A 13,783-nucleotide genomic window follows, 5' to 3' on the forward strand; every position below is an offset into this window, starting at 1 on the left:
TTTGAGCAAATCCCAGGAGACAGTGGACAGAAGAACGTGGTGTGCTACAGTCCACAAGGGTGCAGAGCCGGATACAACGCAGCAACTGAACGACAACAACAAACACACAAACATTCCAAATAGTCAAACAACAACATGCAAACTTTTGGTTTAAATAATGCCTTTGAAGTCATAAAAGCTCACACTTATCAGTACTGAGCCACATCCTCATATACATCCTAGGCTTCAGTCATATTAAATACATAATTTTGCAAATCTGGGTACCTACCATATGTCAAGCAGTACCACGAAAAGTAAGGATTAAAAAATTAAGTACACCATCTTGTCATCAAGGAAGTCAGTTTGGTAAAAAGCAACTTGTAAAGCAAGATTCTATGAATTGCAATAGTCATTCAGCCAAATGTCCTTGCTCAGTTTCTAACCAAAGCCTTCTCCTAAAAAAAGGCCATCATAGCCACATCATTGAGAAAGATGAACACATCATGCTCTCTCTTGCTTTCATGCTTTTATCATTCTACTGTTTGAAATGTTAGATTGAAACTTAGTCTTGTCTGGGAGATAGAGCTCCATAGCACTACATTTTCTCCCAGTTGCCTCAGACAATGCAGTGGGTAGTTTTGAGAATGACTATCAGGATGACTGGTGCAATGGAGGTGAAGGGATGGGATGGAGAAGCTACTGAGTTCAATTTGGGACAGCTTGAGTGTGTGGTGCTTATCAGGGATCCAAGTGGAGCTCTTCAACAAACACCTGAAAAACAGGATTAGAATCCTAGGAAGAGGTTAAGCTGAAAATAAAAGAATTGATGGTGGTTAAATCATGGGAAGAGATGAAATCATTCACAGTGAATATATAAAGGGAAAAGAGAAAATGGACTAGGAAGAAACCCTTAAAAACATCAGCACTGGGACTTTCCTGGTGGTCCAGTGGCTAAGATTTCACACTCCCAACGCAGAGGGCCTGGGTTCAATCCCTGGTCAGGAAACTAGATCCCACATGCTGCAACTATGGTCCAGTGCAGCCAAATAAAACAAACAAACAAAAAATCAGCACTTAAGGAGGAAAAAAGACCATAAAAAGCTCTGATAAGCAGTCAGAAATGTAGGAAACTGGGGAGTGTGTACCTGAAGCCAACAGAAGAGAGAAGGAAAGGAGGAAAATTAATTCATGTAGTCAAAAAATATTCATATTTATTGAATATCAGACATTGTTTTAGGTGCTTAGGAATATTTCACCAAACAAAACAGATAATAACTTGCCCTCATGGAGTTTTCATTCTAGTCAAGAGAGACAGACAACTGGACTTCCCTAGTGGTCCAGTGGTTAAGAGCTTGCCTGCCAATGTAGGGGACATGGGTTCAATTAATGGTCATGGAAGATTCCACGTGCCAAGGGGCAAGCAAGCCTATGTGCCACAGCTACTGAGCCTGCACTCTAGAGTCTGAGAGCCTCAACTACTGAGCCCACATGCTCTAGATCCCATGCCAGAAATATTGAAGCCTAAGAGCCCTAGAGCCTATGCTCTACAACAAGAGAAGCCAACGCAATGAGAAGCCCAGACACCAAAACTAGAGAGTAGCCTCTACTAGGCTGAAGACTTAGGAGAAAGGGTCAGTGATGGTGCAGGGACTGGTCTCAGACAGGAAAAGGGTCATATTAACCTATGAAGGTAAGGGAAGGTAAAGAGGTAAGGATGCAGGATGGTAGGTAAGTGTCCAGGGGGTCCATGTTCAAAGTTGAAGTCTCTAGCTTGCCTATGGATGGCAATAAAAAAGGTCCCCCCTCCCAAGAATAGACTATCTTGGTTTGAGGAGAAGGATAAAGGTTGGGCAGAACTCTATGCCTCACTAGAGGCACACAGACATGCAGCAGAGAAGCAGTGGTAGTGTGACTGAGGTCACATGGCTGCATAGTATCCTCAGGATGAAGTGTAACTGGTCTGTGAGTTGAAACGTGTGGGTGGTGGAGGCACAAGTAAGCAGTGTGTAAGACGGAGTTGGATACAAAGCAGAGGCTTCAAGGGACATGGAGTTGAGGGGCAGGCAGACTGGGGGATAGAGCATGAGGCAGCTGGAAGGATGGCGCCTGCGGGAAGAGTAACCTTGGATCTCAGGAGGGAGAGGTCTGGAAAGCAGATCCAGGAAAAGAGCTGAAATGGACGAAGACCATGGGATTAAGGTCCATGCATTCCTTTCTGGGAGACTGTCTCGGATGACAGCAGGTTGAGGATGGAGAGGAGACCTGGGCCAGTGCCGAAGCCCAGGGGAATGAGGGTAATAGCTGACTGTGGGGGTTAGGTGGGCAGAGGGAAAGTGGGGCTGGGAAAGGACTGAGGGATCACCTTAGGGTGTGAAGGCACAGGGAATGTAGGTCCTGGGGACTGAGGAATTGAGAGGCATAAGAATTGCAGGGGCGTGGGGCCCTGTTTGTGGTCTGAGGGTTGTGCCCAGCAAGAAGAGCTTTAAATGGAATCTGGCAGCCTTGCTGGAGTGAGAAATGTGAGAGGATGAGAGGGGTACCTGGATCAGAGGTTCTCTGTGGGGGGTGTGTGTGTGGGTGGTGGTGGTGTGAACCGCATGGGAATACGATGTGTGAGTGATGCTCTGGGCGGTGCTCCTGGGGAGTCTGGGGCCACGCCTGGTGTGCAGATGTGAGGGAATCCGAGCTGTGTGATGTGAGTCCAGGCGTGGGGTACTGGGTGAGCGGCTCACGCGTATGGAGTTCAGGATGCGCAGTGTGAGGAGCTGCGGGAGGTGCGGGTGAGGGGCGGGGCTAGGTGAGGAGACCCCGAGAGGGGCCGGTTGTGAGGGGCGAGGAGACGGGGTGAAGAGACCCAGGGCGAGGAGACACGGGTGAGGCGACTCAGGATGAGGTGCCCCAGGGTGAGAGGACCGGGCTGAGGAGTTGGTAGTTGCCACACCTTTGGTCTGGCGACAGACGGTGAGCACCGCGTGGGATGCCATGGCTTGGGGGTTGGGGCACCAAGGGAGAGTACGGGACCCCTAGGCGGCCTGGCCCTTCTCACCTCCCGCGGTTGCCTGCGCTAGGGTCCTGCTCAGCTACCCGCCTCTGACGCCTGCGGCATGAGGCCCCTCCTCAGGGTGAGGCCCCTCCCCTTTCCGTTACTGGACCTGCCCCCAGAGCTGACCTCTGGCTTTCATTGGCTGTCTCCTGGAGCGGAAGGGGCGTGGCTACGAGCACACGCCTACACGCGTCCGAGGCTGGTCCCAAGTCCTGGCCTTGAGGTCTCATTGGCTGTCTCCTGGAGCGGAAGGGGCGGGGCTACGAGCGCACGCCTACGCACACCTGAGGCTGGTCCCAAGTCCTGGCTTTGAGGTCTCATTGGCCAGTCGCTGAGGGCGGAAGGCGCGGGGCTGCCCTGGCTGGTTGCACAAGTGGGTTCATCTCTGATGAAGGGCGTGCGTGGATTGAGGGGTGGCTGAGGTCGAGGCACGGCAAAGCTCAGATGAGAGGGGGACACCCCCGTTCTGATGGGAGTGTTTCCCCCCTGCTCCTGATCGTAAATACGAGGACGCTGGGCAGTCTGCTTGACCACTGTGTCTCCAGTATGCAGGAGGGCACTTGGCACAGCAAGTGCTAGTAACCACTGTTGGGTGAGTAGGGAATGCTCAAATATTTTTTCTCACAGCTACATGCGCTGCCAACATTGTTACAACTGCCTCACAGAAGAGGGTGCTGCGGCTCAAGGAGGTGAGGCAGGGGCCCAGCTCAGGCCCCGTCTGGGAGGTGTGGGCACCGGTTCCAGCCACGGTCTGCCAGGTACCCTGGCCTCCAGGCAGTAAAGCACAGATCACCAAGCAAGGCCCAGTGAGAGTGCCACTCAGCTCCAGAGGGGCTGTACATAAAGTTCTGGTCAAGAGGAAGCTAAATAGATCACTCCGGCCCCTATAAGTTAGTCCAAGGAGATTGAGTTTGATGGGCACCTTAGGAGGGTGGTAAGCTTACTCCTTGGAAGGAAAGTTATGACCAACCTTGATAATATATTAAAAAGCAGAGACATTACTTTGCCAACAAAGGTCCTTCTAGTCAAGGCTATGGTTTTTCCCATGGTCATGTATGGATGTGAGAGTTGGACTGTGAAGAAGTCTGATCGCCGAAAAATTGATGCTTTTGAACTGTGGTGTTGGAGAAGACTCTTGAGAGTCCCTTGTACTGCAAGGAGATCCAACCAGTCCATTCTAAGGGAGATCGATCCTGGGTGTTCATTGGAGGGACGGATGCTGAAGCTGAAACTGCAATACTTTGGCCACCTCATGCGACGAGTTGACTCACTGGAAAAGACTCTGATGCTGGGAAAGGTTGGGGGCGGGAGAAGAAGGGGACGACCGAGAATGAGATGGCTGGATGGCATCACCGACTCTGTGGACATGGGTTTGAGTGAACTCTGGGAGTTGGTGATGGACAGGGAGGCCTGGCGTGCTGTGATTCATGGGGTCGCGGAGAGTCGGACACAACTGAGCGACTGAACTGAACTGAACTGAACTGAAGCATAAGAGTGACAAGGTGAAGCGGTCTCTCTGGCTGCTGGAGGGAGAGTAGAAATGGAGCAGCTGTTGCTGTTTGGGTGCATGATGATGGAGGTAGGCACAGGGGAGGGGTGGTCATGGTGGAGGGAAGTACTGAGTCAGAAGCCATTTAGAACATTGACTTGACAAGTGAATGGTAATGTGGGAAATGAGGGAGAAAGAAGGAACGGATAAGGAGCTGCAGAATGATACCACTGGCTCAGACGGGGAAGAGCGGCAGAGAAGGCAGTTTAGGAGGCTGTTAACTTCGGTTTTGAATACCTTGAACTCTGTTTGAGATCCCTGACAAACCTGCGACCCACTCTCAGGGATTCTGATCCTTAGCAGAGTAGGAAACACATCTAGAGTTGAGCCAGACAGTTTTGGGCACAAAGTAAGGACATGTCTCTTTCTTGAGTCCTCTATCTGGGCCACATCCCCTTTCCAAGCTGCCAGGTTCCTACCCCTTCTTAACCTGGTTTTCTGGCTGTTCCTTCCTACCTGTGAGCCACTTGCACACTTCCAGTCACTCCACCATTTCCTCAGACTTTCTCTAGCTGAATCAGAAATAACTCTGAGAGGTAATGAAGACAGCTTCAGGGAAGGAGTTTACCAGGCTCAGAAAGGGGACGGGGTTCCAGACAGGAGGTTCAGTAAAGGCAAAGGTGTGGATGTGCCTGCCTCCTTTAGAAATGAAGAGTGAAGTTGGGGTTCAGGGTTCTTGTGGGGGAGCGTAAGAGACTAGAAATCAGTTGATCTGAAATGTGAGGGCTGGAAGGTGGAGGTGGGCGTCTGAAACACCCTGTAAAGACCATGCCAAGAAAGATGGACTCCCAGGGAGTCCAGAGACATCTATCTGCCCATGCACTTGCGTATCTGAAACTGGCTAACTGTTCACCAAATGTTTCCTTTATAACCTGGGCACACAGCTAGACTACATTTCCCAGATTCCCTTGTGGTATGAGTCCCGGGCAGTCGGATGTGGGTAGAAATGCTCTGTATCACTACCAGGCCAAGTCCATAAAAGCCTCCTATGAGTGAGCCCTCTTTCTCTCTCCTCCATGGACCTGAGGGATGTTGATTTCCAAGGCAAATAGGGAGCTACCTGAGGAAAGCAGGACCTCTAACAGCCCGTTTTTGAATCATGGTATGAAGCAGAGTCTTATCAGCCAACTGAATAAACATTAAACTTCTATTGGGTTAAGCCATTGAGATTTCAGGCTTTGTCTGTTATGGCTGCTACCCTTAACTAATGCAGATCCGCACATCTGTGGGCTACTAATACAGATTTGCATTTGGTGGGTAGTCATCGGAAGTTTATACCCTGGTTTAGCACTGTGGTTTCTTCTCTTATTTCAACCAAGAACAAATCAGATAAAAGAACTTTGACTGAATTTAACTTTAATTAAAGCCAGCTTGTATTGTTCTCCCAGAGCTGGGCAAGCTGATGTCTGCCAGAGGCCATCGAAATCCAACAGTTTCCCAGGGTAGATTCCTGCGTGCAGGCACCTGAGAGGCAAAGGTCTGTGAAGGTACTTTTGGAAGCCCAAGAAAGCTCTGATATGGAGTGTACCATTTTGTGAGCATAGCTTGTTATGAGCTTCTCACAAGACTCAGAAGAGGTTATGTGTATATGCATGGCTGAGCCCCTTTGCTGTTCACCCGAAACTATCATGGTGTTGTTTGTTAATTGGTTATACCCCAATACAAAATAAAAAGTGAAAAAAAAAAAAAAAGAGAGCTTAGGACCCTCTGTCCTGGGAATCATCTCATGCTCTCAAGGTTCTAACAAGCTTCAAAGCTATTATCAGGAGCCTAAACCTCCTTTCAATTTATATTTTCAAGATATTGAGGCATTTTCACGATCATTTCTTATAGGCATGTCAGATTCAAACACTTAAAAATTTTAATCACCCAAATAAAATGTGAACTACCCTTGCCAGCCCCTGGTTTCTTGATTCCCCATCCCTTAGTTTACGTCCCACAGTCCCCCAACTGCAGCGTCACTGGGAGCAGTACTCTCTGCTGGATCTTCTTGCTTCCATCCTCACTGCGCCCTCAGTTCAGTTCAGTTGCTCAGTCGGGTCCGACTCTCCGCGACCTCATGAATCACAGCACGCCAGGCCTCCCTGTCCATCACCAACTCCCGGAGTTCACTCAAACTCACGTCCATAGAGTCGGTGATGCCATCCAGCCATCTCATTCTCCATCGCCCCCTTCTCCTCCGCCCCCAACCTTTCCCAGCATCAGAGTCTTTTCTCATGAGTCAGCTCTTCTCGTCAGGTGGCCAAAGTATCGTGCCCTACTTTGTTCTAATATTATTCTGGTTAGCCAGAATGATCCCATTAAAATTTACAACTGATTATATCTTCCTCTGCTCAAACCCCAGTGGCTTCCCGCATCATGACGAGAAGCCAGAGCCTGGCCTACGAGGCCCCCGCTGCCCCTCCCCTGACCTGATGCCAGCCACAGGCCTTGGGGACAGTTCCTCTACGCCAGCAGGCTCCTACCACCATGAAGCATTGACTCTTGCTGCCCTCTTGGCCTGGAATACCCTGCCCTCAAGTATATACATGGATTGCATCCTCCTCTCCTGCTGGTTTGAGTCAAATGGCCCCATTCAGGAAGGCCTGACTCTGCCACTCTGTCTGAAATTGCCACCCACCTCTTCCTTGTTCCTTCCCCTCACTTATTTTTCTCCTTAGCACTGATTACATCTGACTTACTATGTAATTTGCTCATTCTTCTTGGTTATTGCCTTTCTCCCTCACTAGACTCTGAAGCCCCACAGGGAGAGATTATTTTTGCCAGTTTTGCTCACTGCTGTGTCCCAGTGCTTAGCACACTGAGCGCTCAGTAAACACTTGCTAAACGGATTACTCAAAAGCCTCCTGGTGTCCCTGCCAGCCGCTCCGTCCCCAGATCCATGCCTGCCTCACCGAGTGGTGACATCCTTGTGGGCAGGCGGTGCCTTGTTCACCACGGAATCTCCTGCACAAAGCAGACAGTGGCTGCTCAGTAGACACTGGTTAATAAGAGAAGGCTGAGGACTGTATCTAATGCGCGTTTGGTTCTCAGCACCTACCAGAGCAATGAGATCTAGACTCGTTCAGGCTTGTGGCAATGGTAACTCAGTACCTTATACTTTCATATTAATTTTTTTGTTTACTCATATTATTTTAATAAAAAGCTGACCTGAAGGAAGGAATGCCTGTTGCTCCAGCTTATCCTATACGCCCTCTCACAGACATGACCGCCTGGCACCCAGACTCAGGCCTGGGACTGCAGCTCCTCCCTATGCCGAGGCCTGCACAGAGCTGTGCTCCCACCCAGGGAGGTGCAGAGGGCAATTCGGTGCAGAGGAGGCAGGTGGGCCCTAGCTCCAGCAGACAAACAGTGGCACCAGGGAATACGTGGAGGTTCTGAAGCAAGAATTTATTCTGAGTGCATATGTGGGTGTGGACAGCAGAGACCCATATTTAAAGCAGGTCAGAAGCTTCTCACGGTCTCCAGGCCTAGCCCTTCTGTGGCCACCTCGCTGGCCTGAGTTGGAGCAAGGGAAGGGCCTCCTAGTCCCCCATCCCCCCAAAAAACCCACAGGTACTTAAGGGCTAAAACAGAACCATACAGCCTTATGTTTATCAGCATCGAGCAAGAAAAAAAAAAAAAGAAGATTCCCTCCAGCCCTGCCTCCGCCACCAGAGCCCTCAGGGAGCAGCATCAGCTGGGGAGAACTTGTTTCCGGATGTTCTCGGAGCCTGGGCACCTATGCGCTGCCACCCCTGTGCCTGCAAGCCGACCACAGGCCCCTCCTCCACTCTGTGGGGACAGACGGGCAGCTGGCATCTCTCCAGCCCTTAGCCATCAGCCTTGGGAACTTGGAAAAGATTGGCGATGTCTAGCAGAGCTTGGCGGATCTGGTTCCCAAAGCGCTGGGCATTCTGTGGAAGTCAAGAGTTCAGACCAACCTCCAGGCGAGCCCCCGCCCCCTGGCCCCATGAGCAAGGACCCTTCCAGATGTGCCCTGGGGGCGAGCCCCCACCCCCTGGCCCCAGGAGCAAGGGTCCCTCCTGATGCGCCCTGGGCCGACCCTCCTCAGGCGGAGTAGCGGCAGGGCAGACTCACCGTCTCTGAGCTGGAGAACTTGCTGGAGACATGGAAGAAGATGGTGTTCTCACCTGCAATCATGTAGGAGACACCGTAGCCGTCGTCTGCCACCTGAGGCGGCGCGGAGGGTAAAGAAGGAGAGGTGAGCCGACCCTGAAGATCTGAAAGCCAAGCTGATGCTACCCTTGCTCTGCCCACAAGACTCACAGCAAGGGGCCCACCGCCAGGAAACCGTGGGAAAACAGAGGAGCTCTGTGCCCCAGGCTGCAGACCCCGCCAGGGGACCCACGACCTTGCGTCCCCTCAGCCTCTCTCCATGGCGTCTCCAGCTCCCCGACCAACTAGCCTGTGTAAGTCTCAGTGGGAGAGCTGGGCTCTCTGTAAGCCCCCTTCAGAGGGCACATCAGCTCCAGGCAGGGTCACTCCAGCAGGAGTGAGGTCCCATCCACTTTCCTCCCAACAGGTCGACAGGCACCCGTTCTGTCCCCGTGCCAGGCAGGTCCAGGCCTGTGCTCTTGCCTCTGGTCTGACCCCCTTGAGTCCCTGCACTCTCCAATGACACCCCCGTCCCCTGGTCCCACCCACTTGCCCACCTTCAAGGGCACTTACAGGGCCAAAGCCACCGCCAGCACCCAGGTGTTTGGGGTACTTGTTTGGGTCGAACATGCGGATCTGGAATTGAGCGATCTGGCTAGTGGAGAGGCGCCAGGGTTCTGACAGCACCTGTGACAGGGAGGCCCTGCAGTCAGACGCTTTGCACACCTGCGGACAGGTGGTACCCGAGCGCCTGTGCAAGCCTGGCACTGCCCCAGCTGAGGACGCAGAGGGGACGGACGCAGGACCTTCCTGACTGCGGCCCTGGTCCCCTGGCCTGTTCCCACCGTCACAGCATCTGCACAAAACCCTGCATCATGGGACCTGCCTGTCCTGTCCCTGCCTCTACCCGCACCCCGCGCTGTTCCTCCACATCCCACGTCGCGGCCTCAGTGGCTGTCTGGGCACTAAAGGCTCCCTCTGCCCAGACACCCCAGCCCCCCTGAGCCTCTGCACTTCCCTCACGGGTGCTGCCACCCCCTGATGTGTCACGTTTGTCCATCCACCCCCTTCACACCAACACCCACTCGACAAGGGGAAGGCTGCTGCTCGGGGCCAGTCCACAGGCCCGGGGTGGGGTGAAGCAGAAAGAGCCATCAAGGGCGGGCCTGCGGACACAGACACGCCCGTCCACACTGACCTCGGCCAGAAAAGGGGACTCGACTCCCAGGTACTTGGAGACCACATAAAGGCAGAAGAGGTGCCTGTCAATCCCAGCGCCCGTCATGGCTAGGCGGTACATATTCTGGTGCTTCTCAGCAGCCTTCCGGAACAGACGTTGCAGATCTTCGTTCTAGGGGCAGAAACAGGGCCGTGAAGAGTAGGTCTGACCTCGAACCAGCAGGAGGCCGAGCGGTCACCTCAGCGTGAGGCCACGGGGGGCTTACCAGGTGGTGCCCCTGCACCATGGCCTGAACAAAGGCTGTGGACTCACGGGTGCAGGAACGTACGGTCTCCGTCCGGCCCTCCCGGAACATTCTAGTCATTGAGGCTTCATAGGTCAGGCAGAACTTGCCCCTGTCCTGGGGAACACAGAAGGGTGAACCTTGGGGTGGATCCGGGTGCCGCCCCGCCTGCTCAGCGGCCCGGGGCTCCTACCCGGAAGTGCGCCAGCTGCAGGGCGATCTGCACGAAGGCGTCCGGGCTGGTCCGGCACTTCTTGATGAGGCCTTTGCCAAAGGGCAGAAACTGGAAGCAGTACAGCTCCACGTCGTCTGCCAGCGCCTTGGCCACCTGGTAGGAGCTCTCGATGGCCGCCTGGCACTGCCAAGACACGGAGGGGTCAGCTGGGGGCAGAGCTCTCCAGCAGGACTCCAGGGTCATGTCCAGAAGGCCTGAGGGTTAGTAACGGAGGAAGACAAGGCTGGGCAGGCCTCAGTGTGCCCGACGTTCCTCAGGAGGAGACGCCACAGACAGGCTGGGGGTGTCAGCACAGAGGCCCGGCTGGGCTCTGGCGGGGAGGGGGGCATAACAGGTGCTCCCCAGACGTGAGCTCACACCTAATGTCTTTCTCCAACCCCCAGACGGTCCTGGCATCCCTGTTATGCCCGAAGTTGGTCTGGACCATGAGAGACACTCAGACCTTTCCCCTGGGAGTGGGGCTGGGACAAAGGGGAGGCCTGCAGGGCATCTCAGGCCCTTGTCACTCTCAAACAGCCACCCCTGCCCCTTCTCGGCCTGCACACCTGTTCAGGAATGTCCCACTGGAGTCGCTGAGGGGGCGGCAGCACAGGGTTGGGTTGGCCCAGACAGTGCCCCGTCTCTGTGTAGCCCAGATGGAAGGAGTCGGTGCCCAGGACAAACTGCAGGGGAAGGTCAGCTTGAGAGGCCATCCTTGCCCTGCTGCCCCGCCCCGAGCCTGCCCGGAGGGCCCCTCCTGGGGCCTGTTACCTCCCAGAGGTGCCCTATGATAGGGGCGTCTGCCCATGCATGCTCCGTGTTGAGTCCCAGCTGGCCGTTCTTGAAAGATATGAGCGTGAAGGACTTGTCGAACCACCTGCAGCGGGAGGAGAAGGGCAGTGGGGGGTGGCGGGGGCCCCGGGGCGGGGTCGCAGTTGGGGGGGGCGGAGCAGGAGCGGGGCTGCAGCAGGGGGCCGGGGTAGGCACCTGTTGTAGCAGTTGCCGTGCAGCAGGGCCTTGCCGTAGAGGCTCAGGCTGGCCTCGTCCTCCGGATCATAGTGGTGAGACTCCTCATCCAGAGCCACGAAGAACGCAGCACGCTCAATGGCGTCCAGTGCAGCCTTATTCTTGCCAGAGCTAAAGAAGGCTTGGCGTGCCTGCGCCCACTCCACTCTGAGGGCACAAGGGCAGAGTGAGTGGGGCCCACTGCAGGATGAGAGCCCTTGCCAGGACCTGTGTCCCCACCCTCTGCACACCCCCACCCAACCACCAGCAGTTAGAGGTCACAGCAGCGACTCCCCGTTGCTACCACCGGCGTTCCTGACGGCAGCAGGTCCTGGTTAACACAGAGTACGCCGGCCCACGTCCCTCCCTTGGTCAGGCCTCCTGCCTGAGTTCCAGGGCGGTACGTGGGACCGAACTCCTCTCCTCCTGGTGCCCCAACTTGGGCCCCAATACCTTCCCCCTGCAGTGAGGGCTGCCAGCTTCTCCTCCCCAGGCTGGGGTGGGGAGGGGTCATCCAGGATCCTCTGGAACTGCATCTCCAGGTCCCGAGGCTTGAGCAGGCGGGAGCCCTCGTAGAGCCACACCTTGAAAAAGCGGCCCTTGTGGTAGACGGCCACGTGCCTGCTGTCCGGGAGGTGCTGGAGCACGTCTGTGGCAGAGGCCAGGGTGGACTCAGGCAGAAGTGGGGGCCCCCCGGTGGCCACGAGGACCTCCGCCTGGCCTGCCTTCCCCCCACCTTTGGGCATCGAGCCAGAGCTTCCATGCCTCTCACTTAATGCCAGCCACAGTCCCATGAGGCATTTCACAGAAGAGGAATCTGAAGCTCTAGGAAGTCACAGACTGGCCCGGAGCTAGAAATGCAGGTGCTGCTCCGGTGGCCCTGGGCAAGCCCGCCCCTCCTCCTCTACAGGCTCCTTAAGGCAGGAGCTCCATTAGGCTTCCTGTCGCTCTTTGTGCAGGAGACTCTTCCCCTGCACCGGGAGCCCCTGCAGGGAGGGGCTCCATCCTGGCCTCTCAGGGTCCCAGTAACAGCATCGTGCCTGTAAAAGTAGGTGTCTACTATAGGCCACAAACTGATTATCTTTCGCGGTTTCACGACCCTAAGATGCTGAGATGCTCAGGGGGCAGCAGGCAGCAGGGCACTGGCGTGGTGGGCCCATGGCTGGCAGGGAGGGGCCTCCACCCACGCCCCAGCATGGGTGCCCAGCTGCGGCCCCGTACCTGCGTCCTTCCCTGGGATGCGAGTGGTGTTGAACATCCTCTCCATCTGGTAGGAGCACATGGGCACGAGGCCCAGCGCCATCACCTGGGAGGAAGGCCCAGCACGGCTCAGATGCGGCCCCTCTCCTGGTCATGCCCTCACCCCCAACACAACTCACAGGCTTGATCTCTTCACGGTCCAGTTTACGGCGATAGGTGATCATGGCGTGGACAGCATTGCCCAGGCGGGCAGCCTGCACGTCTGTGTTCTTGACAAGCACTAGGTCCTACAGGGAGACAGCAGAGCCTGCAGGGAGGCTGTGGCACGTGTGGGGTCTCGCCCCCTTTCCCCAGTCCATCCTGCATACGCTCTGAGGCCAAGAACCAGAGGTCAAACACATGACTGGTCATATCACCCCCTGCCCTGGCTTCGACCTGAGCTGCTTTTCCAAACCCCTTGTATCTGTTGACATTTTGTTTACTTTTCTTTAAAGAAGAGGTTCTGCCGCCACAGCACAGCTTCAAACCTCTGGCCTAGACAAGCTGCACAGAGACGTCTAGAAAGATAGTGTTTTGGAGGAGGGGAATGGCAGCACCCTACGTGAAATGTGCTTTGGAAGTAGGAGAGGAGAAGTCGAGCAGGCCTGTAGCTGGGCGGCACCCCCGGCTGGTTGTGCAGCCTTGGCCTGGGAGCAGGAAGAGGACCGGTCCCGTGGGGTTGGGAATGACAGGGTAGGGACCTGAGCCCTAAGAGAAGCAACTCTGGATCTACTTAAGACGCACTTAAGGAAGTTCCCTGGTGTCAGGACAGCTGGGAAATCAAGGCTGGAAAGCCAGTGGGAGAACAAGGAAGGAAGTGACAGAGCCTGAGCTGGGCAGGGCAGTGAGCCTGAGGAGCCCCGGGGAGATAGAGGCCATGGTGTCGACTTGGTTCTCCGGATCCCTAGTGTTTCCATCACCTGTAAGCATCTCCTGACGACTGCTGTAGGACACGCACCCCCATCTTCCCTCTGCTTCAGGCCTCACTCCAGAACCTCCAGTTCTCACAGAAACTACACCTCGGCTCTGAGCTGTTCTCCAGGTTCTGCCCCGAGACCAGCACGTGGACAGAGCTGAACACAGAGCAGCCTGTGTGGCTCCAGCTCTCACCATGACATAGTAGTTGCTGTTGACCATGATGGGGTTCCTGCCCCGAAGGTAGACGTACTCCTCCCACCAGTCGCTCACCTGGG

The 13,783-nt window shown here is 54.9% G+C and overlaps 1 protein-coding gene across 3 annotated transcripts in view; it reads right to left on the reverse strand.

Annotated features, from left to right (window-relative positions):
• Window positions 1-13,783, reverse strand: part of CPT1B (carnitine palmitoyltransferase 1B) — a 36,425-nt gene that overhangs the window by 19,552 nt on the left and 3,090 nt on the right. For 2 of the 3 annotated variants that reach the window (XM_055395549.2, XM_055395548.2), the window contains exons 7-19: window positions 13,701-13,778; window positions 12,731-12,838; window positions 12,573-12,657; window positions 11,805-12,000; window positions 11,334-11,519; window positions 11,118-11,223; window positions 10,913-11,029; window positions 10,326-10,490; window positions 10,115-10,249; window positions 9,868-10,020; window positions 9,243-9,356; window positions 8,652-8,744; window positions 7,941-8,467 (exon numbers count right to left, since the gene is read on the reverse strand). In XM_055395549.2, the coding sequence (XP_055251524.1) occupies window positions 8,384-8,467; window positions 8,652-8,744; window positions 9,243-9,356; window positions 9,868-10,020; window positions 10,115-10,249; window positions 10,326-10,490; window positions 10,913-11,029; window positions 11,118-11,223; window positions 11,334-11,519; window positions 11,805-12,000; window positions 12,573-12,657; window positions 12,731-12,838; window positions 13,701-13,778 (1,620 nt within the window). In that variant the 3' untranslated portion in view covers window positions 7,941-8,383. Of the gene's footprint in view, window positions 1-7,940; window positions 8,468-8,651; window positions 8,745-9,242; window positions 9,357-9,867; window positions 10,021-10,114; window positions 10,250-10,325; window positions 10,491-10,912; window positions 11,030-11,117; window positions 11,224-11,333; window positions 11,520-11,804; window positions 12,001-12,572; window positions 12,658-12,730; window positions 12,839-13,700; window positions 13,779-13,783 lie in introns of those variants that run through there. The other variant, XM_088837604.1, reaches the window with a different exon arrangement.

This window comes from Moschus berezovskii, chromosome 6 (assembly GCF_049115385.1).
Source record: "Moschus berezovskii isolate FMDL1 chromosome 6, NW_MosBer_1.0, whole genome shotgun sequence".
In the NCBI taxonomy this organism is placed as follows: domain Eukaryota; kingdom Metazoa; phylum Chordata; class Mammalia; order Artiodactyla; family Moschidae; genus Moschus; species Moschus berezovskii.